Consider the following 23,228-nt stretch of genomic DNA (forward strand, 5'->3'; position numbering starts at 1 on the left):
TGATCGGCTCATCGCGGGTTATCACGGCCGAAAAATTATGTCCGGTACTTCATCCGTGGGTCTCATCTTTTTACACGGGTATCATCGGTGTCTTTACGACTGTCGCTGGGCGGGTATGATATACAACGAAATGGAATTATGATAATTTGGAGTAAGCTAGCCCAAATCCTTTTTTACTTGCTTCCCTCCTGGAATAAAAGCGCCGCGCGATTCGACAGCGACTATAAAGTTGCGCAGGACGTTTACGAAGAAAAAAGGAGAATCATAAATACAAGAAAAAAATAAGGAAACAAATATGTAACTTGTCTCAATATTTATGGGTAGTAAATAATTTAATTGTTTCACTCCGAACGTTCGATTGGCTCGGAATCGTCGATTCAATCGCGTATGTTAATGAAATAAAGTTCGTTGATGGGCTCTGGTCGAGATCTTATCGTGGCCACCGACGCTGCCCGGCACTCCGCGGCAAATTGCAGTATTATAATACCATGGGGCGCTCTTCATTATTCCATCCCCGAGCAGACACTTGCTGCCAGCAATTTTTTCCTCCACCAACTCCTAGCAACCCGGATAATGCCCTAGTATCGAAGAGGTCCTCATGTTTTTATGATTAGTTATTTTGCCAGAGTACCAGAGAGCGGGATTCGCGGTATTTGTTGTTTAAAAACTCTGGTTCAAAATAATGAAACAGGAACATTTCAGTCGAGGGTTAGAGATATCGGACTAATCTGGAATAAACTAAGGAAGTGAATCGAATCGATGTAATTATGATATGAAGATAAGTCGCACAGTGAAAGCGCATCGAGTTGCGCTCCTTTATATAATTTAAGAGAGAACAATACGAGCAATCGTAATGATTCATTCGTATGATATTACAACGGTATTAAAAGGAAGAAGTAAATAACGGAATGCACACATTTATACATGCATAGATGTATACATATATATATATATAAATATTATACATATAAGCGCGGGTCTCGCGGCGACTGTGCAGAATATAAAAACCAGCATAGCTGTATCATGTACACATTATACAGCTCGAAATTATGACATAGCGCTGAAGAGAAAATCGAGAATAAAAATAAACGACGTTTTTTGACGTTAGCACGCTGACTTGTATACGCGTTGATTATGTAGATCGTCCAATTAGCCGATGTCCGGAGAAGATGAGTGGTTGATTTCGGACAGAGGTGCGGCTAGAATATACCGCGGATGGAAGGGGAGTAATCGGTCTTATCTTAATCACCTCGGAGAACAGTCTTGCAAAATGTCGTATCATTCTGGTATCAAGTATGCAAATTTGAGCGCATTGCTACGCCGTTTATTCAATTGTCCGCGCTAATTGTAGAGGCGATGAAGCAGTTTTCTTCGTGGAGGTAAAAAATCGGGACGCCGCGAAAAGCCTGTCTGCGGCGTTAAGTAATTAGGCAAAAAAATAAAAAAAATGTGCAAGAATTATAGACGATATCCAGTCCCCTTCACCCGACTGTCGAGCTCTACAATTTTCCCCCGAAAATAAGACTCATCTTATTGGCGTTGCCGTCTTACCGGTCAGCCGGTTATTATACATCCCCGTCAATACTAATTATATTCATTAGGAAATGAAGCGCGGAAGCCCCGGCTCTTCGAATTACCGGTTCAAAGAATTTCCGATAGAACCGATCCTCGCTCTGTAGGCTCGGCACCTCCAATGTCGGAACGAGGAGGTTCCTTTCCATCGACCTGATTATTGTTATTCGTCAGTGGACGGCCGTAAACGAGGATAAGAAAAAATGAGAAAAAGACGCCGCGCGTAAAAGGAAAACCAAAAACCGGTTCGATTGTCCTGGCGAACGGTGGAGGCACCACTTCACGACTCGTTGCCGTATGGCAGAGTTCTTTTTTACCGACGCCCACTCGATGAAAGCATTCCTCACTCGACTTACCGACTGCTGTCGATCGTCGCGTCGGTAAAAATTACGAACCTACAGCAGATCGTGCGCCAGTTTGTGACCAGTAGTCGAATAATCCTGTAAATCAAGTGTATATACCGGAAGAGTCCTGTAATTGGAACGGAAATTCAAATCCTGCGCAACCGAATTCGAAATTTTTAAACTATCCGAATTTCCCATTTTTAAAACATCAAAACGGAGAGCTAAATTTCTCCCAAATCCATTACGATTCAAGGTTCGTTACTGTTACTTCATTGTTATACTTTTCCCTGATTCAAACTAATAATTTACTTACCTTGTAACACCGTGAGATGAAACGACATCGTTACCGTAAGATTTCGGTTGCGTCGGTCTCTTCCGGATTGCTCACCGTGAAGAAAAAAATTGTACTTTCGTCACCGACGTTCCGCTCGTTTCCCACGACATTTTTCCACGCCATCTGCAGAAGTCCAAACATCGAGATAAACAGCAGCTTTCTTTTCCTGTTGCGTAACTCTGAAAAAGTCTCTACATGTATAAATCTGACGAATATTTTTATGTTCATGCCATGTACCGAATATTTCTGTGCGTTTTACAATTTTAAGAGTATGCAAATTGGACAAACGTGATTCGACGCTGTAGTTAATAGAATAATTGCTTTACACATTCAAAGCGAAAATTCCTCACGTCAGCGCGAAGCTGGATACGTTGGTTGTTTTGCGCACAGGCGTCCTTTTACAACACAGCGGTGACACGCTGAGTTTAATCGAATAATTGTAATCGCGTTACTTTCATCTTCAATTTATCCTCGCGAGCGGGAGTAACAGCCCTGTTTATCGTATAATGTCGCGTTGCATATTCCTCAATTAAATTTCCAAGCTTTCCCCGTCTTAAGGATCGCGATTTTGCAACTGTAGTCTGGTTTGCTGCTTGAGATGCAGAGCGACACGTCTTCGCTGCTCACCCTGAGTATTTAAACCCAGGACCAACAAGGACGTGCACTAGTTTCACCGTAACTGCAAAACGCGTAGTTAGAGACAATTGCTTAGGAGAATCTGATCGTTTAATTAAAAAAAATCTCTAAAGTGAAGAAGAAAACCTGACCCTCGATACTAACCCTCGTCCCCAACTCCATCCTTATCAGTTTTTCTCATAAATTTCTGTGCACCTGATTTTCTTTCTTCCAGAAAAGCATGTCGCGACTATTATTCGTCGCCGCGTTAACCTGCGTCAGCTTAATCTCAGCGTATTCGGATGGTGAAAAGTTGAACACGAGGGGGAGAAACTGGGGCAGATCTCCTGCGAGAAATCGTGCCTGGCAAAACGGAGAAAGACGTCAGCACGTGCCAGAAGCCCCGATAAATCAGGCATCGGGATACGGGTCCAGTTTCCGAGACGGAAGATGTAAGCCAAGTTGAGCCTTTCACCCAACTCGCCTTCAAACTCGGCCTAATTACGCGAAAAAAATTAACCCCTCAGTTCTCTCGCTGTTCACTCTCGTCAAATTCGACAACAGCCTTTGCTCAGGGATGAACGGCGAGAACGGCACCTGCATATCAGCCGCGGAGTGCTCGACAAGGGGTGGCATTTCCGGTGGACCTTGCGCCAACGGATACGGCGTCTGTTGCGCTGGTAAGTTGCACCGTAGATTTGATATCAGGAACTTTTCAAAGTGGGGATAATCGCGCAGGGCAAATAATCATTTCACCATCATCTAGTGACGGCGACGTGCGGCCAGACGACGAGCACGAACAACACTTACTTCGTGAACATGAACTACCCCTCGACCTTCGACGGGACGGATTCCTGTCAGCTGACGATCCTCAAGTCGCATCCAGACGTCTGTCAGTTCCGGTGAGCGAGTGACTCCCCAATTGTTGAATTTCCGTTGCCTTCTTACGCGTCTCGGTTTCTTCGACAGGCTCGATTTCGACCAATTCAACATCCGAGGACCCGAGCCTACGAACAACGCTTGTACGAACGACCAGTTCATCGTCTCCGGGGGAAACCCCATCCCTCCTATTTGCGGCAGCAACAATGGTAACCACATGTACGTCGACGCCGGAGTCGGACAGGTGAATCCGGTGATGCTGACGCTCGTAACGAGCGGCGGATCCTTCGCGCGCTCCTGGAAGGTCAGGATCACGCAGGTTCCTTGCAGCAGTATCTACAGAGCGGAGGAAGGATGTCTCCAGTACTTCACCGGTGTTTCCGGGAAGATAAAATCCTTCAACTACGAGTCTAACACCGGGCTGCAGCTCTCGAACCAGGACTACAGCATCTGCATCAGAATGGAGAGGAACTTTTGCGGGGTACAATACATGCCCTGCAGCGACGAGGACGGTGAGTGACAATTCCAGGAATACCAAGTCCCGGATTTCCACGCCCTTCGACCCTTCGACCCTTCGAGGTGTACGGAAGATAATTCCTGTTCTCGATTATCCCGCAAGCGATGGTAATGCCCGCCGCAACCCCCCAAGGCGGCCGCCCTCAGGCTCCCCGAAGCAACGCGTTCACTCTGACGGGAAACACCCAGGGTACACAGATATCCTCGATGACAGGAGCCGCCTGCCAAACTGACTGGCTGATGATTCCTTGCGCGTCAGATATGGGCCGACAACCGAACACCGGGGTTCAGTGCACAGACAGGATATGCGGAGGGACCTTCAACGCCGAGAATCAGGTGCTAAACTCTTCGAACGTGATAAGTGAGTACCGTCCGGTCGTTCCGCTCGATTTCTGGACCCTGTTTTTTTTACCGGGATGACGCGTAATCGCTGAATGTACTTTTCAGGCACGGTTAAGCCCTTCAGACTCGTCTTTCACACCGACAGCGTCGAGGCGCCGAACGACGTCGGCAACAGGGGATTTTGCCTCGACTACATCCAGCAGCCCTGCACGAACGGCATGAACTAACGATGACGCGATTAATTATACGTCGGCGAAATATGCGAATCACAAATGTGCGATTTATACTGTATAGGTACTAAGTGGTTCGCTTGCAGCGAGTACCTGATATTTATATCAATATTCTTCGCCGCCTCGTAAACACGCAGGATGGATGCAGGCATAGTTTAACAGAGATCTTGAAAGATTGCACGGCTTGTGACCACCGGATTATAGTTTCACGCGGACTTTGTAATGAGGAGAGTTGCGGAATGGAAAGGTGTTGTATTATCGTGAATAGCAAGGCGTGACGAGGTCCAACCTGTCGAGACACTCTGGAACTCTAATTCTAGATTTCGCTATCATATACCTTTCACATTTTCAGGAAATTATCAGAGGCTGTTGTTTATTCAATTAATTGACATAATCAAGGTCTCGGATCGCTTTGGCTTCAGAATAACTTTGTGCAACCTTGAAACACACACATTTATTTCAATCAAACGGTTTTACAAATCACACACTGGGCACTAATAGCACAGTTTTCTTTCCTTTTCTTAATTTGAGTTTTTTGGTTTTTAATTTTTTTTTCAGTACTTCAACGCTTGGTTTAACTACGGTTCAATTCGTTCTCGTATATGATATAATATACATCGTAGGTGGCTTGTGAATCTGTAAAATTGTCCCAAAGTCTCGTATATATATATATACATATATTTATTATACATGCCTATAATGTAAACGATCGATAAAATACACATAAACTACATTCATGTACAATCTCAGTAACGATTTATAGAGATAAGAATATCGGTTTTAAAAACATCTTTAAGGAATATAATAACACGCTCGATTCAGTAGAGTTTTTGAAACATCGTTAAATTTATTTCCTCACAGACGCGGCGGGTATAAAATTCTATTTCTAGATTCTATCGGCATAGACGTATAAAATGCGGTTTTAGTATTATCGCGTTTGAATCACGTTTCCCCGCTTTATTCCTCGCCGCTAAATCAATATGCAACGAACGATATAGAGTATATCACAAAGGTTTTGGTATCAGTTTATGTAACAATTAGATATATCGGTACATTCAGAATCGATTTCAATCACAACATTTTTTTATACTTCTTTCTTTTACACAATACGAATATTTCTATTTAGAAATAAGTGTTTGAGATAACCGCGTGACTGACGAATCAATCAGAATAATTTTTTTGGATGTAAGTTCATGCTCAACATGCATGTATGATTGTTGAAATAAACTTCACTTGTTTTCATATATTTTTTTGTTATTAAGATTATCGTCTTTTCTAACACAGCCACTTAAATGAGTATGAATTTAGCACGCTTAAACCTACTGATAGTTCTGTTATTTTACACGAAGTTTACACCACATTTACTTATAATGCAAGACACTTAACTCTACGGCCTTTTTCGGTTTCTTATTGGCAGAATAAATTTAGGTAGTGCGAGAGTCAAATTCTCGCGTGCGAAGAATTCTTTTTATAGAAATACAACGAGCTTAGTTAAATGAGTAATCGATTAATGGGCCATAGAACACCCTGTGCAAAATAATATCGAGTCGCGTTTTTAAGGGTAAGAAAATATCACGGCTGTGCATTAACCTGTACAATTTATTCCCCGTATATTCACGCAGAAATGATGCGTCAAAATTGTGAATCAAGAGGAGAAAGAGATTTTCATTGCAGAGTAATGTGACTCTTTTTCAATCTCATATGTTCAGCATAAAAATTCTAACCAAATTTTACCTGCAAAGTATGTGATGTAAATAAGTAAACATTAAAGAGATTGGAGTGAATATATAATTATTTAACTTTCAACATCCTTTACGCAGGATGCGAATGACAAGTTTTGCAAACGCTAAGAGATAGAAAGAGGCATCTTTGCTATCGATGCTTCACACAACGGAATTATATCGCGTGTCTAACGGTATAAGGACATCTGCGCCATTATACGACCTTTTACCACGCGTAAAAGTAAGAAGGCCTATTTTATCCCTCGTTTGTATTTTATATTATTTTTTAAGAAAATTTGGAAAATTCTTTCCGAAATCAGCATTTACAAATGTGATAAGTAAAAATATAATTTGGTGCTGAAAGAGAGTCAAATATCAAACATAATGCTTTTCACCCCTGTTTATTTTTAGGTCAATTTTTGTGTAGACATGCGTTTAGAGTGCTTTTGAAGCGAATGCCGCGAACGAAAATACACGCCCGTTTATCACGAAATTCGCCTTTTTCCGCGTTACGTAATCATGCCATTGGACGCGCGATATTTGTTTAAAAGTAACGCTTGACGATTTTAAATAAATGATCCCCATACAAAATACGTAGGTACCCCGTTATCCTTCGTATATAGGTATATGTACTGTACATGACTGAGAATAAATATTTCCTGTTTTTCTTCGAGTGTATAATTCAGTCGAGCGTTCTTTGTGCGGTTCATCGAGAAACGTACAATTCTTTAAAATTCTATCACCAGGCTCGGCGATCCGTTTCACGAACGGATATCAGAGTTCACCAAATTCGTCAGGGGTGTTTCATTGTAATTCATTGTTACGCTATTTAATGTGCACCTCCCTCGCTATTTCCACTTTTTAAAGGTAGGTCAAGTACAACAGTGTCGCCAAATGAATCCTGCAACATATCCTGTCTAGTTCGGAAAGTACAATCTTACTCGAATCGTGAAAATTCTTCAGCATCGTTGCGTTCGTTAGGGCGACCCAGACTTAAAATTTGTGAAAACTTACTATAGCGCTTCTTTTGCCTTCATGAAATAAGTTATCATGTCGATGGGCAATGGGAATACGATAGTAGAATTCTTCTCCGCCGAAATTGTGTTCAAAGTCTAGAAATTAAAATTCAGGACCATGAATACACGTGCGGCTAAGAGTGTGAAAATACACGCTTCTGTTAATAAAACAAAAAGTTACACACCTGAAGATACCGAAGCTGCAGGGCTGCAGGTGAATCTCCAATAACTTCAGAAGCCTCGCGCAGCGCTCTGCTGGCCTTTTGCTCTCCCTCGGCGGCAATCACCTTAATTGCCAAAAATAATCGAGGAGTTAATTGCCTGTCGAGAAAATTTGTCAACTAACGTACGGATTTACCTTAGCTCGTGCTTCACGGGCAGCTTCGGCTTCGGCGGCCATGGCTCTCTGAAGTTGAACTGGTAGACGGACGTCCTTGCTGTAAATTAAAAAAAGAAAAGCAATTAGGCGGTCGAAATTCGAGGTGAATAAATAATTTTTGACTGCCTTTATTGATTCATAAAAAGTGCGTATTAGTCAGCCTGTTACAGATTGATTACATGCTGTGATGATTATCACTCACATTTCAACCCGTTCTACTTTAATCCCCCAGGTATCCGTAGCCTCGTCCAATGATATCTGCGTCAAAAAGATATATGTACTGCGGGTTGAATAGTTGACACAGTAAAAATTAATAACACATAATAACACAATATAATTTCACCGACCGCTTAGCCAATTAGCCGTAAGAATTAAAGGCGAAATTAAAAAATTGGAATTAATCAGACTTCGTGGCGTGAGAAGCTTTTCGCAAATAACGCAGCTATTCAAATTGAAATTGTCTTTAGCGCGGATTGGAAATTGGAAAATATCGTCAATCCATCGTAAGGACCAGGACCCCAATTGATTCGTGGATAAATTTACTGACTTGCATATTTCCCGAAATAGTCTCCCTCTCGCTGAGAATTTCGTGAAGTGGTCTTGTGCCCATAGTATTCCTGAGGGTTGTCTGAGCCAGGAGCCTGGTGCTGTGGTGAGCATTTTCAACGTTGGCTATGGATATTGTCGCGTTGTTCACTCGGTAGTAAACGACGGCGTCTACGGAGACCGTAACACTGTCCTTCGTTAGGACCTGCGGAGTGAATAATTTTAATCAGTTGATTGCTGCGAAATCAAGCAGAACTAATGACGAGTACTCGGAAAAGGCGACGAACATCGAAGGTTTCAACGAAGTGCTTTGCTATCGGAGAAGATTAAATCAAACCACCATCTGCCAGTCGTTGATTAAACACCTTTGAATTATTTGCGGTGCGGCCTTAATTGTGAATCGATTGCAGACTGATTCGTGAAAATGTATATTGAAATTTTTCTGTCATCATGAATTTGTGTTAAAACTGAATCGTATTTTCTGTAAATTTTCTTTTATGGTTTTTAAGTGCTTTTGGAAGTTAAAAATTTTACAACATTGGATGCCTGAAGCTGGTCTGTTATTGAATGACTAAAAACCGGAGAATGGCGTGAATTGTTCTGATATATTTATACTAATATACTCACTTCCTGGGGTGGAACATCGTAGGTCCGGGTTCGTAGGTCGACGCGTGCGTAGCAGTCAATGCAGGGTAGAATAAAAAATATTCCTACAGCAAAAGTGTCGCCGTTTATTTTTGCCAGGATACAAGTTACGGTGTAATTTGCGCTCAACACTTTCAGTCACGCAATTCAGTTTTTGTCGATCAATAAATTCTAAGCGTTTTTAAAATAAGAATATTATCAAATTTCTCCACTAACGAATTACATTAACGAAAATACATTTTTTTGCATATGTTTGTGTATAACAATCTTAAACAATCATGGATTCACAAAAAATCCTAATCGTTCCAAAGTTAACGTATTTTTTTACCTGAAACTGCAAAAAAATCCAGGATTTTGCATTGAATATTAAAAAAATAACAAAAAAACAAAGGGTGCCACTACAGTGGCGTCTGTGACTGAAAGGATTAAAGTTGGCGAGCTTCCGTTCAAAATAGAAAATTCCATATCAAATACATGTTACACATGCCTTACTACTCTAGTCGAAGTCCGAGACGACGTCGCCGTTTATTGAAGCCTGCTGATAAATTTAACAGAAGTTAATTTTGTCCCAAGAAAAAAAAAACTCGCAATTGGATAACCCATTGAATTTGATATTTATACTGTCGATGAGCTCAGGATAAAAATAAACACCGAAGTCTCTTAAACAGGATCTGGAGTTGGAGGGGAAGTTAATTATGAATAGCTCAACCTCCCACGCGTTAATAATTAATTATCAACCTGTTATACATAAAACGCTTGTTTTAGATTGAGAGAGGGCTAAAACGGGTTCACCTACACATCGATCGCATACTGCGAAATTTCATATCCTCCGAAAGTAATTTTCGGCACTGAAAAGCTAGAATATTCAGGGGATTCCTGCCGGCTATTAGACACCCGTTTCAACAATGCTGAAGCTTACGTATACCCGGTCAGAATTCGGGCATTTGCGTGACCTGCGTAAATTCATTCTCAACCAAAATCTCTAAACTAAGTCGAGTTTTCATAAGTTTTCTGAATTGACCGTTCATTCTCGATTGTTATAAATCTGTGGACAATGCCTCCAACTAGTAACAAATCGGAAACAAATGAAAAAGCTTGAAATAAAATCAGTAGCTGTACACCATGCTTAGCGTAATAGGTCAAACGGAACATAGCAATTTATTCGACGCCACAAATAATTATCAACTGACGACTATCGTCGATACCCTAAAATGATTTTTTATACGAAAACTTAAATGATTCGAAAAATATGTAGAATATCTAGAACACGAATGAAAGTTCATTTTCTCCATACTTTGCGAGAGCTAACTCATAGAATACAAGGGTGCGCCCCATCAGGCTGCAATTGGTGTGGCAAGCACTCACGCCGCGAGAATAAACAAGAAACAAGAACCGCGACGTGCTACAAAGTCGTTGAAGCTTCGGCTGATCGTGAGCTATCGATATTCCATCATCCTTTTGGCGTATCGTGTACCAAGGACCTTCGCTACGAAGTCAATTTTCAAATGACAAAACTTTTGCAAACACAAAATTTAGGCTTAGCGTGGCTGCAGAATATATGACGTCTCGGGTTGTAATCTCGGAAGTCATTGATGCAATTAATGTTAATTAACGACTGACCTGGTCCCTTCGCACCTCCGGAGAGAAGCCGACCCAGCCGGAATATCACTGCTCTCTCGTACTCCTGAACGACCTGCAACGTTAACTGAATTAATTTCGACTCATTACGTGGGTTTCCAGAAGTATTCGGGGCTCAAATTGCACATTGCAAAGTGTTCGGAAATATTCGAATGGCTTATGTCGGAAGATGAGCCAATTAGTGAATGTTGACTGTATTTGCAATCCACCAACTTCACGGATTCAAAGAAGGCCTACGACTTTTTTTGATTATGTCTGTGTGGGTCCACAATGAATTCGTACCTTGAAGCAGACGAAGAGAGAAAAGGGCATTGTCAGGACGACGATAACCCAGGACAATGCGACAAGGATGTTGCCGCATGTTGTGGCGTCGTCGGTCCTCCTCTCTTCCGCTGAAACATCGAATCCCTTTTATTGTCATTGTTCTCGCGATTGCTTCTCCTGTCCATCAAGATGACAGCGTGAGTGTAACAATACGTTGGAACACGAGAGGTACTCTGCGTCACACGATGCTTTCTTATCTTTGTCAGCGGAAGTACATACTCGGATGTACTGTGTATTTTTATACTTCGCTTTCAAATCCGATTTCACGTCGGATACTCCAAAAAATAATCAGCTACGTCAATAGAGAACACAAACCGTTTTCGCGGGCATTTATGCGTGAGGGGTTGAGTGTTTTCTGGATTATACTGAAAATACTGTGCCTCTTTGTCTGATTTACTTTCTCGGCAGTATTGACTTTTCAACTTTTACTTAGAAGGATCTCGCACAACAAGCTTACCGATGGATCGACAAAAGTATAGAATATTATGGATGTAAATGTACGTTGTATTTGAGGAGGAATAAAAGACACTGTATGCATATGGAAGTGGTTTTCTTCTCTCAGATATATGCTCGATTTTTTCACTGAAATATAAGTAATCGAACGACAGATATAGAAACTAGATGTATAAACGTATGTAAAGATGAAATTTTAATCCGCACTTACTGCACATAGATTCTGATATACGTGCTCTAGATGAATTATAGTGGTGGGAAATTGAAAGGTGCAAAACATAATTCTATCGCTTCCACCCTTCGTCAGCGTGAAAAAATATTCTCTTCCGCACACGAGACGGAAGAAATACCGTCTGAAGTATGAAATATAGACGAGCAACAACAATCTACCTAACTTTGATGCCTCAACGTGTATGCATGCGTCTTGCGAAAAGGAATGCGCAGATTTTCAACGATTCACCCTGGAGTGCTTCACTTGCAACAGAGTCAAAATACAGGTCAGAGTGTCAAACCTACCCACTGGATTATATGGCTTTTGCTCGTCGTCGGCCATCTTCGGCTTTTCTACCCTCCTTCGCGGCTTCGCGTTTTTCCAGCCGAGACCGTCGTAATCAAGGGCAACAACGTCTAATAAACGTGGGTCGTCTAATCACGATTGAAACAAGACGAGGCCGATACGCTTTCCACAGCACGGCGTCGAATGCTAGCTAAAATTTTCCTCCCCTGGCGGCCTAACCAACCCTTAAAAACGGGCATGCGCCGAGAGGGAAACTCGGCAGCAGACGCCACGCTGGATATTAGTTAGCCTGATGCTGGTTTAGGTATTTCACTGTAATTACTATTCTCTATATCCTAATTGCTTCGGCCAGTCGCTCATTCAGGCTGAAATGATTATTATTGTGGAAAGTTGTCTGGTTATCAACCTGTTCTCAATCCCATAGACCTGAGATCGATATATAACGTACAATCACACGTATAGTATGCGCGCACGCCTCTTCGCTGCAAGCTTTCTGGATTCTCGTACTGTTTAAAGATGATGTTTGTTCTGTAGTAGACAGTAATTCCTGAGTCTTAAAGTCACTAAAAAAAGCAGTTACTTTACAGTCAATATTAAAAGTCAAGGGTTTACCGATTGATTCAATTGCTTTAATGACTAAAGACAAGGTAGAGTAATTAGAAAGGCAAAGAGGCCGGGAAGTTTCAGCGATTTGTCAATTTAGGTTCGGAATTATCAAATCAAGTTCACGCTGCGCAGTCACTTTTCGTTCCTACATTTATAAAGTCCGGTTTATTTTATTGATTGAGAGAAGCAGAGACATACATGAGACGGAACAATAGCCGCAAACTGCGCTTTGACTAACGCTGCATTGTGTGTCGAAACTTTACTTCACTGATTGAGTTGCGTATGATACGACTTTATGTAGCTCTGGTTGCAACTCACGAATACGTGCCGAGCAGTTTGTATTCTTCCTAACTATCTTTTAAAAATTTTCCTTGGCATAGCATAAATGTGATATACTAAAGCATTCTGGAATTACAGAATAAATGAAAACTTGCATCATCCCACTCTCTAATATCATCTCTGACAAGCCTGATGCAATAGAATAATTGGATGGCGAGGATATTCTCGAGATTGCGGGATACAGAATCCGCACAATAATTTTCGTCCATACTTCGAAACCCAAAAAAGACGGCGCCGCTGGGTAAGGTAAATAGGGAAGTCGAAATGCTTTTAGCGGACAATTCAAAGTCCGATCGAATAACCCTCGAGGGAGAGAGAATCGTGTGCCAAAGGCTTCTTTCTGATCTATTCAAACACCGTATAAACTGTGCGACGCGACAGCCTCGAGGGAAGTGCGCAAGCACAAACAAACGTGTATATGTATAAGAGAAGGAGAGCTACTTAACAAATGTATATCTACACTCATGTGGGCTATTTTATGCTCTCTGGTCTATAGTCAATCCGCAGAAGGTCGATGCAGCAATTTACTTAACCCCCTGTGCGCATCGTCATGGCCGCCCTTCAAATATAGAATCGTGTATACCTTCAAAGCAATAATTCATACACCGGTTGTATGATTTTATACATTTGTCACCACAGTGGAAATTACTTGAAGGGTATAATTAACAACGATCTTGAATCTTCGCCACGGGAGTTGTTCTGTCGGATCTATACATAACTCGGTGTCGTTTATCTATGTACAAAATGAACTTTTGGTATTAAAAATTTCATTCTCATGCATAAGTATTCAGTTTTCCGGAGAAAGAACCAATTTGCAGAAGTATCTAGCTAGCTTTATGATGCGATGCAATTTGTTTGGGGTGGTAAATAGATGCTAGAACCGAATGACAAAAAGACTCATTGGTGAATTGAAAATGGAAAATAGACGTCGAATGAACTGATTCGAGGTATACAATGCAGAGTGAATTCCCCTGCTCTTATATCTTGATACTGCGTATTAATGCAGAACTTCAAGTCAAAGTAAAATTCGCTTAAAGGAACATCGATCGTGCAAATATAATTATATGTAACATCCATACAGGTGAATATGGTTCTATTCAACTAACCGACACGTCGCCTTTGCATTTCGCTTGAATCATAAATTTCTATCCTGTGAATTCCCTGTCGACAAATCATGATTTCGTATTGATTTAATCAAAAGTGCCACCGATTAAATGCTTCTCGACAGTCTACTCGATGTGTCGTGCCATAACGATACGGTTATGTAATATAAATCTGGTATTAGTGTAAGTAGGTGCATCGAAACGGGGCTGATTGTTCGCGTATCGACATTGACTGACCAAACGAGACTTGTAATACTGCCAGCATACTTATTAACTGCTTGAATTGGCTTCTATTTATTTTATCGCATATTCCGTTGGAACTGTCTGAAAGCCGAGTCCAGCAGTTACTCTAACATAAGCGAAAATAAATACGTTGGTACGAGTACGAGTTTAGTCAGCCGCGGCACAGTTTATCATTTGTAAAACGTATACTCTGTTTCATGTCTGAAATATCTCGTCTAAATTGAGTAGGCGAAAAGAAATTGTTTGCTAAAATAAAAGACGGAGAGAGGGGAATACTTGGATACTACGAAGTACTAAGATATTTTCAGCTAAGTATATTATTCTGCGTTGGTGAGGATTCGGATTGTTTCGCTTCCAGTACTACATGATTATTTTCGAAAATTTCTGTGATTAGTACGTGATAACATATTTTTTTACGATTCGAAAATGTTAAGGATTTGGAACAAATTATATCTTGTCTGTACAACGTCATTCCGTAAGCGATTTTTGTTTCTCCTGAAACTAATTGGACACGTTTTGCAAAGGTGAATAAAACTCAAAATCCAACACTCGAGGAAATCCTTCACACAGCAAAAATGCGTATTCATGTAAATAACGAAAAAACCGATTACCGTAGCCTTTCAATTCAGTTTTTTTTTATTTTTTTTATTTTTGAAATCGACTGAATACTGGGGTGTAAAGAATTGGACGAGTGAAGAAGTAATAAAGGAACATAGCTGACCTGATGAATCGAGAAGTAAAAATTTCGTCAACCTTCCTACCTTCTCCGTACATAGAAACTTGTCGCGATGGACCAGCTCGACTCGTTGGCAAGGAAGCTCTCGACGATTGGTTGAAAAATCTCTCCGAACTGGATCGAGACATGATCGACACTACACGTAGGAAGATAGAAAAACCGCCGGTGACTCTGACCCAAGCGCAGGCGTTGGTGGATTTGTATTTATACTTTGCTAAGTAAGTTGAGTTTCGTTTACAAATGTATGCGATTACCTGCGTATACGTTCACAGCTCGCGTGTTTGCCTGACCTCACTAACAAGCCATAATCATCACACATATGGGAATTCCGATAGCATATACATCGCAGACCTGCTACTGCTGTCCGATCGAATCCATAACAATGAAATATTCTTTTTTTAAACTCGAAAATGGCATTCTACTGGACTTGGTCGATAGAATACCAGTCTCATAATCAGTAGAAGACAAGAATATGTCCATTAGACGAAAAACCAGCAGGTAAGTTTGATCGCAAAAAATATCAGAAGAATTCTTTACAAGTCGTTGCCTTAGCGCTTCCGACATCAATACCCCGATGTGTCGTTGTTGTTATTATTGTTGCACTTTTTGTTTCCAATACTTCTATCTACAAAGCACCAAAAATTGCGTATTTTTAAGAATTTCAACGGGGTTTGAAGACACAATAACCACTAGTAAATGCTGTAAAAATTGAAGATGGTCTAGAACTGATAATCAGCAAATAGTCATTTCATTATAGAGATAATGATCCCAACAATTGACAACTTATCTTTCTAGACTGTCCTACGAAATGACGAGTTACGTTATCAACGGTCGCTTATAAATTGGCCTTACAAAATTACTGTCCGTGCGACATTCCACTCAAAATTATTCCACCTCTACGAAACGCGGCAAGTCGTTAAGGATAAATTTTTAACCAAGTAACCAATTCGAATGTATTTGTGCCTGTATTATGTACATAACGTGTGATGGGTAGACTAGCCTAATCTCCCTCTGTTTCAAAAGTTATAATCGTTCACAATCCTGAACAAGAGAAAAATGAATAAATAATGCTTAATTGACTACAACAGCCGTAGAGGAATGCAATCATGTTTTTAAGTACGCGGGTTCAATTCAACGGTATATCGGAATATAAATCGCTGGGATATAGCAAGTATATGACATAAAAAAATTGTTTACTAACTATGAAAAAATATGTACGCAATATCCAGAGACAGCAAAAAGAGATTTACAGGAAAGAAAGTATCTTCAGTCATCTCGGTTTACCGAGCTTGCTTTTTATCTTATTGCAAAATTTCACGCATGCACTGAAGCAGAATGGCATTTTCTTAGCATGAAAGACAGAGTCATTTAGCGCCGTCAGATCGCGCGTTTCTTATAATAGAAGCATATTAATTAACACTTACCACCGATCACGTGCTTCCGAATGTCGTCGGGACGTCCGTTGACGCTGATTACAGCGTTGCTTGCGTTATTCATGGTCGTCATGGGAAGCGCAATTTCTGCCGGATTTATACGAGCTTCGAAACCCGCCACCTGTCAAAAACAATGCTACATTAATTCAAGTCCAAGTCCCATCGCGAGCAATGAGATATGTCAAGTGTCCATTACAGACGCGATGTAACAGATCTCAGTTAATGAAGCTTCTGATTCCAGTTGCCATAACGATGCGTGACTCACGGTTTTGATCACGTGTGTGTACATACACAATCACTGCCGTATCGATATTTTCACTTCATATTATTATTGTAATATTATTTGTGTCCGTTGATCTAGTTCCGAGTTAAAAAAAACGCTGCCGTGTCATTTTCGGCTGATTGCGAGTGACGTGCGTGACGACAGTTGTACGAGAGACGCAACTTTCGTGGTAAAAGCTGTATCGATTGCGGTCGTATTTACTTATAGGTATAGGTATACCGAATGCGGCCTCAAGTCACCCTCGAAAACTTTTTTTTGTTTTCTCGTCAACTTTGAACTTTACTCAAGAGCTTTTTAAAAACAATCGGGCAGCAGGCAGACAACACCGAATTTTTATCACCTCACATACACGATAATCAACGCAATTCACTTTGCTGTCATATTGTGGACTAATCGATACCCACTAACGGTTGAATTTTTGTCTATGAAACACGAAGAAGTTCCAGTTCTCCTTTTCTTTTTAAGCTCACATCGACAAGGGATCAATCCAAATTTCCAAACCTGGGCTCTCACCGTTTTTCCCCAGTTGACTCGAATCGATTCTCTTCAGAATTGATCATTCGACTGGATGGTATGTAAGTATAACGGTTTTGCGGTGCGTGCAAAATGAAGAGAAGCTACGTGATAAATTAGAGTGGATTTTATCGCTGTATAAAGATCGAAATACGGGGGGACCGGTATGTTCTTATTACTGGAATAAAAACACGACGCCTAACGGGGAATTAATGCGGCCATCAAAACTCCGTTAGAATCCATACACGCAAGTTATACCTATACACCTTATCCAGAGGGCCTGGAAGAGACAGGTAATTGTTTCTTCTGCATGGCCAAGTTTTATCCACCCGTACAACTTTGTCGGATAAAAGCCTTTTCGCGAATGACTGATTTTGGAATTTCGTACTCCACACGATATTAACTACTACAGGTTGAATCAAGACCCAAATGGGGCTTTTTTTTGGAAGACCAGCCGTTATAACTCTTAAAAACAGACGCAATCACTCCCTGGTTTCAGTTTCATTCTCGGTGTTCGGTTCAAAGTGAGAATCCCGAATTTAATGAACCGGATGTGGTGTGCTTAAACATTCGTTACCGATACAAAATATTCCCCGACATGAAACTTAAGTCGGAGAATAGTTGAATCGGTTGAACTTTGAACAAAACGCCAAGAGAAATAGATAATTATGGGATCGTCGAACGATTGTCGGGTTGAATTGCGGACGATAAAGAGGGACAGAGAAAAATAGTAATTATCGAGTCAATATCGCGGTTAACGATCACTCATCTAACAGGCCGGGGTTTGAAACGTCGCGCACGTAGCTGCATGGGTACTCATTAAGGGGTAAAAATATCCCCCAATCGATGTGTTTACCCATGCGAGGGTAAAAAGAGACGATCTTGGATTTATGTGAAGTGTATTAAGAATTGTTTGAATAATTAACAATAAGCGTATTTCCTAGAGATAATAACAAACTTGCAAGTATCGTTATAGCACAATAAGCTGAAGCGTGCGTTAGATTTTATAATATGAAAAATTGGCAACTGTTTCCAACTTCCATATACAACAGCTTAAACTAAAGTGACCTAAGACAATCAAAATGCGTATGTCACTTAGGTACATTGCGAAGCACAACTTACCATTTGACGTGAATATTCGTAATTCTTAAACAAAAGGACACGTGAAATTAGTTTAAAAATATTTAGAAATAATTGAGAAAGAAGTAACGATGTAAAAATCAAAAAAACTACATAATTGCAAGTGAAAATCGGAGAACGCGCTCAATTTAAACTGACGAGGTACTATTTCCATGAATGTACACAGCCAAGTGCGAGCAATACTAGGGGTGTGGGAAGAAAAACTCTAGTCACCTTGACTGATGTATCGTCGACGGAGCCAACGCGATGAATGCCACCGACGCCGAGGCGTCGCGGCGCTCAGGTACGAGCGCCGGTCGAACTAAGGGTAAACACTGACGATGAAGCCGCGCAGTTAATACCTCGAATATTACTTATCGGATGGCCCGGCGCGATAATCTGTAAGACTCCCTTGTCAGAGTACTCTGTTTTCCTATTCAGCCGTTTCGATCACTTAAATTGCGTTTCGATTGACACCCTTGAAACGGATTTAGATCTATTTTTCCACGAGCTCCTATAGCCTGAATAAGATTTTGACAGTTTCAAAAGTTGGATAGAATTATGATTATTTTTTTGTTGGTTTTCTCGAATTACATACAATACGAGAAACATTAAATTATGATAATTTTACAAGCATCACGCGCTGGAACTTCGTAAACAAGGCTTCTAGAGCTTTGTATTTGTAAAGAAGCTTCATTTTCAAACGGGAGGTAGCTACTTGTTTCAATATTTTTGCACGCAGGCAAGGATATAGTTTGAAATTTTCCCACGTACTAATGACTGATAAAAAATTATTCTATGAAACTTGTGCGATGTAAAGCTGATGTACGAAGAAATGCGACGTTCGATTAAAAATCCAACCATCAGTGATGACGTATGCCTACAACCCATGGTAACCAATTTTTTATTGCATAATATATACGTACCTATATTTACTCGCAAAGCAATACAAATATATATTTCAGAGCCCATTTCCTCCTACCCTTGGTTATCAGATAATAATGAACCCAATGCGACAATACGGAAATTAGAATAAGACAAATTTCAGTGCGGCGTATAAACATCCGTTGAGAATAACATGTTGAATAATTGATACGAAGCTTTTGCGAGGTGTAGCGAAAGAGCTATGCCTCTGGATGGATGGAGAGTTTGAAACACCTGTGGGAATCGAAAAATAAAAGTAACCCGCCTACTTCCGACATCTCATAATGCGATTACATCTATTCCTGTATCGCTTCTGCACCTTATATCCTGACAATGTAGGTATCGATCTGACTTTGAAGAACGAGGTTGGGTGTCGAGATCGACTCCCGGATATGTTATGAAGGGGTGAATACCCCGCGCTGTCACGACCAGTTTCCATGGTGAGGGTGGTATTTTCACCATTTCTATTTTTAGTACAACAATAAAAGCGCGCTGATTGCCACATTGACGGTTATGAATTAGCGATTTTTCGTGACAAGCACTCGACAACCGATTGCAAACAGTTCGCCAGATCAGGGTGGCAGACAAACATGTCACGATAGACAAATCGGGATACAATCGAACGCTTCAAAACTCGTTCTAGAGAATAAACCATCATAGGTAAATTATTTACCACGATAGTTTAATGGCTGAGGTATAGCGGAATCAGGTTCACCCGAAAATGCCATTCGTACAATATAAGGTATCCAACATTTGGCACGCATATAACAAAGCTGAGTGTCCATGTGGTTCTAGGGAGGGTGAATATTACATATGAGAAAATGGCAGTTGCGGCAACGGGTAATTCTGACCTCTACACCATTCTATGACCGTGGCTTACTTGCTGGCCCAAAGACACGTGGCACTTTGTCGGTAAGGTATGAATACCACGTCATCAAACTGCGCTATATACCTACTCGGATATTAATTCCACAAGTCTGGACTCTCTTCGTCGCCTCTTTTGCCTCGCCTAAAAAAAGCCCAGTTTCAAGTGCATATATATGTATACCATGGGTCGTATTTCTAATGTGTTTATACTGTAAGGTATCAGAGGGTTCTTAATGACCTGGAAACCAATTTCGATGCAAGCGAATGGCTGTAGAAAAAATTTTATGGGTACCTAGAGAGGGGAAAATCGAAGTAATCAAGATCACCATGAACGATAATAAAGTTTATTAGTTATTCTGGAAAGAAATGCGCTCGATCGAGACGTGAAACTTCATTTCCACTCGTAGTTTTCTTTCTTTTTTACCCAAGTCGATCGAATACAAGCTTTTCACGATCTCCGAAGAAATCTTGAGCTATTTTTGTACCATGAGAGCTTAACTTTCCTGACTATACAGAGCTCGCGACGAAAGCCGGAAGCTACTGCGACCTGGTGAACGTTGAGTAAACTGCTGCGAGCTCGAGAGTTTCAGCTACGCGCTACGGTATAATCGAGCTCTACTTCCGGCACGCACGAATCGATCCGACGTGTTCTAAATAGGAACAATTGCGTGGCCCTAAACTAGCGCTTTGATATAGTAATTTCGACATTTCCTGAAGATGCCCTAAATTCAATCGCTCAACTGTAATACTTCCTAAGAAATCCAGTTCTGGAAATCTAATTCATGAGCTAAAAAACTACTTTACAGCAATTTCTGTTCGACTCCAAATTCTCGTCTCATAAACGCCCTACTAAAAATCTGGATGTGTCAAATCATATAATGTTTTGATCTAATATAAATGATGACTCGTGCTTTTGTAAATTATCATGTGATTTCTTATATAATTTATCGAATTTACATTTAAAAAATCATGTAATAAATCACACGCTGAATTCTTTCAAAACATTATATGATTCATCCATCCATCCAGACCATCATTTTCGGTAGGACGAGACTTACAATTAATGCAGACGTGTTTTGCACTTCGTCAGACGCTTTAGCGATTCATCCGAATATTTTAGTTGAATACCGAAATGAAATACGAAAACTGAAGCATCCTCGTTAGTCTCCACAGCATGAATATTGCAAATAGAGTTTGTCCACAGTCATACAATTACCGATTCGTACACTTGCTCATGAATATTTAAAAATCACGTTCGATTCTATTTTGAGACAGAAAATTGAGCAACTTATTCTATATCCCATTAAACCAAAACGGCAATACTAATTACCTTAAAATTGACCATTTTCCGATTGTTATTAGCTCTCTCAGTCCACTGATCACTCGTTATGAGACGACTGAAAAACATACCTTTAATTTTGGCCAAGTTGAAGTTGAAGCGACACAAACGAACTTAATTCGATGTTAATTCTCGCCTCAACACTGTGTTAAAAAAAAATCCAATTCCGCCAACGTATAGATACGCGTGTAGAAATAACGACGGTGCGAATTGTTCGGTGTCAAAGGCAATACAAGAGGCGCGAGCATTGACAACAGAAGGCAGCTTGGCGCTAGGCTGGATCGATCAGCCAGAGTTTTGCCTCAAGTTTTCTTCGTGATTAATATGAGAAAGGTATGACCTAGGCAGGAGTCTACAGCTATGACGCGGGGTCACTATAGGTGACAAGAGACGCCAAGCCTTAGGTATACACCATGGATGGTGTGTATAGACAGGCTTCGAGGCGGGGGTGCAGGATGAAAGAAACGCGCGGCATCATCGCGTCAGGAATTTGATTTGAAAGTGGCTTCCGCCATTCAACGGAACAACAAAGAGCTTTTCCTATAAAAACGAGCGCCAAAGATCCTCGGCAATTCATGCCGGGATCATATTAAGACGCGTATAGGGGTTTCGAGGGAAATAATCCATAACGCGGACCACGCAACGAGGGTGGTTTCGAAGCTCGTAAAATTGCTGCCACGGCCGGGATTTCATCCCCGTTGGATACCCTTCTTGGCATTTACGAGTCGTGGTCCTCGCTGGCGCCGGTCTGACGATTCTGCGTTGGTCGCGACGCCGAGGCTTCTGGCCTCCTCCTCTGCGCCACGTGTCGACGGTAGTGACGTCAGTGTCTAAAGCTCCGTGGCTCTGCTTGCGTCGTACCCTTTCGGTCGGCTATTATTAACCCGCGTACATAGGTCTTCCCGATTTTACCATTTCTTGTCAGCCGGAGGGAGTGAGGAGCTTGTTGTGTCGAAAACAACCCCTCCGGAGCAGCTGGCTAAATGCCTGCACCATTGGGGAAACTTACTGACCGTCAGTTTCTCGAGGGTTGAGTAGACAGGATTAAGCGGCTGATCAAATTCCCCAGTCGGGTCCATCTGTCCCTAATCAGCAATCAATTTCTGGCTCAATTACGCGTGCGCATTGGAGACATAATCGGCTGAGCGTTAGGGATGAGGAAAGGATGTCCAATCGGTTTACCCCAGAGTCGAACGGGTTAAAGAATCGAAACAAAAAAGGGCGAAACAGACTTGTTGAGCCATTAAAATAAAATTGCAAATGTAGGAATGAGCATTCAATGTAAGTATCGATTCAAATGCACCCTCATCCCTGTGGAAGACGATGGGCATTGTTTCAGATGAACAAACTCGTGTGTAAACCGGAACAAAGTTCACTCCTCGTTCGAATATAATTTCTTTTAGGCTTAAATTATACAGCCTTTCGAATACGCGGTTAATTCTTGAATAAAAATGTTCAGTAAATTCCCGGAGCTTCGGTTCACCCCGCTTTAAAGTTCTACAAAGAGCTTAGGCAGTTACCAGCGCTGTATATGTACAAGGTCGCCAAGTTTTCAGCCGCACCCTCTTTCCCTGTTATAGAGTATATATTATTAAAGGTCATTTACGTGCTTGCACGCCACACCTCGGACCCACCCGTTACCTAATTCAAGA

General features: G+C 41.1%; 2 protein-coding genes across 8 annotated transcripts; one reads left to right on the plus strand and one right to left on the minus strand.

Annotated features, from left to right (window-relative positions):
* The first annotated feature begins 3,106 nt into the window (after nucleotides 1-3,106).
* LOC124405925 lies at nucleotides 3,107-5,417 on the plus strand. Its single transcript, XM_046881196.1, has 6 exons — nucleotides 3,107-3,248; nucleotides 3,333-3,545; nucleotides 3,632-3,767; nucleotides 3,835-4,256; nucleotides 4,364-4,621; nucleotides 4,708-5,417. Exons 1-6 carry the CDS (start codon nucleotides 3,107-3,109, stop codon nucleotides 4,827-4,829), a joined length of 1,293 nt encoding a protein of 430 aa, XP_046737152.1. The 3' UTR covers nucleotides 4,830-5,417.
* An 817-nt stretch (nucleotides 5,418-6,234) lies between these two features.
* On the minus strand, nucleotides 6,235-21,725 carry LOC124405459 (band 7 protein AGAP004871). 7 transcript variants are annotated; one of them, XM_046880350.1, is made up of 10 exons: nucleotides 21,649-21,725; nucleotides 16,523-16,654; nucleotides 11,060-11,169; nucleotides 10,760-10,832; nucleotides 9,122-9,204; nucleotides 8,496-8,699; nucleotides 8,151-8,206; nucleotides 7,928-8,006; nucleotides 7,755-7,856; nucleotides 6,235-7,665 (listed from the first exon to the last, which is right to left on the minus strand). In XM_046880350.1, the coding sequence occupies exons 2-10, from the start codon at nucleotides 16,602-16,604 to the stop codon at nucleotides 7,567-7,569; spliced, it is 888 nt and encodes a 295-aa protein (XP_046736306.1). In that variant the 5' UTR covers nucleotides 16,605-16,654; nucleotides 21,649-21,725; the 3' UTR covers nucleotides 6,235-7,566. The 7 variants fall into 7 exon arrangements, with proteins under 7 accessions (XP_046736306.1, XP_046736302.1, XP_046736304.1 ...); XM_046880346.1 differs by lacking the exon at nucleotides 21,649-21,725 and adding an exon at nucleotides 21,568-21,597 and having other exon boundaries at nucleotides 16,523-16,652; XM_046880348.1 differs by lacking the exon at nucleotides 21,649-21,725 and adding an exon at nucleotides 18,681-18,786 and having other exon boundaries at nucleotides 16,523-16,652.
* Between the last annotated feature and the right edge of the window lie 1,503 nt (nucleotides 21,726-23,228).

The sequence above is a fragment of the Diprion similis genome, chromosome 4 (genome assembly GCF_021155765.1).
Source record: "Diprion similis isolate iyDipSimi1 chromosome 4, iyDipSimi1.1, whole genome shotgun sequence".
Classification (NCBI taxonomy): domain Eukaryota; kingdom Metazoa; phylum Arthropoda; class Insecta; order Hymenoptera; family Diprionidae; genus Diprion; species Diprion similis.

Bases quoted from the DNA above. Each gene is read 5' to 3' on its own strand.
- LOC124405925 (XM_046881196.1), top strand. From the start codon at position 3,107: ATGTCGCGACTATTATTCGTCGCCGCGTTAACCTGCGTCAGCTTAATC. The intron at 3,546-3,631 runs GTAAGTTGCACC...ACCATCATCTAG, and splicing joins ATACGGCGTCTGTTGCGCTG to TGACGGCGACGTGCGGCCAG. The intron at 4,257-4,363 runs GTGAGTGACAAT...TTATCCCGCAAG, and splicing joins GCCCTGCAGCGACGAGGACG to CGATGGTAATGCCCGCCGCA.
- LOC124405459 (XM_046880346.1), bottom strand. The intron at 8,007-8,150 runs GTGAGTGATAAT...TTTAATTTACAG, and splicing joins AAAGTAGAACGGGTTGAAAT to CAAGGACGTCCGTCTACCAG. The intron at 7,857-7,927 runs GTAAATCCGTAC...TTGGCAATTAAG, and splicing joins CCCGTGAAGCACGAGCTAAG to GTGATTGCCGCCGAGGGAGA.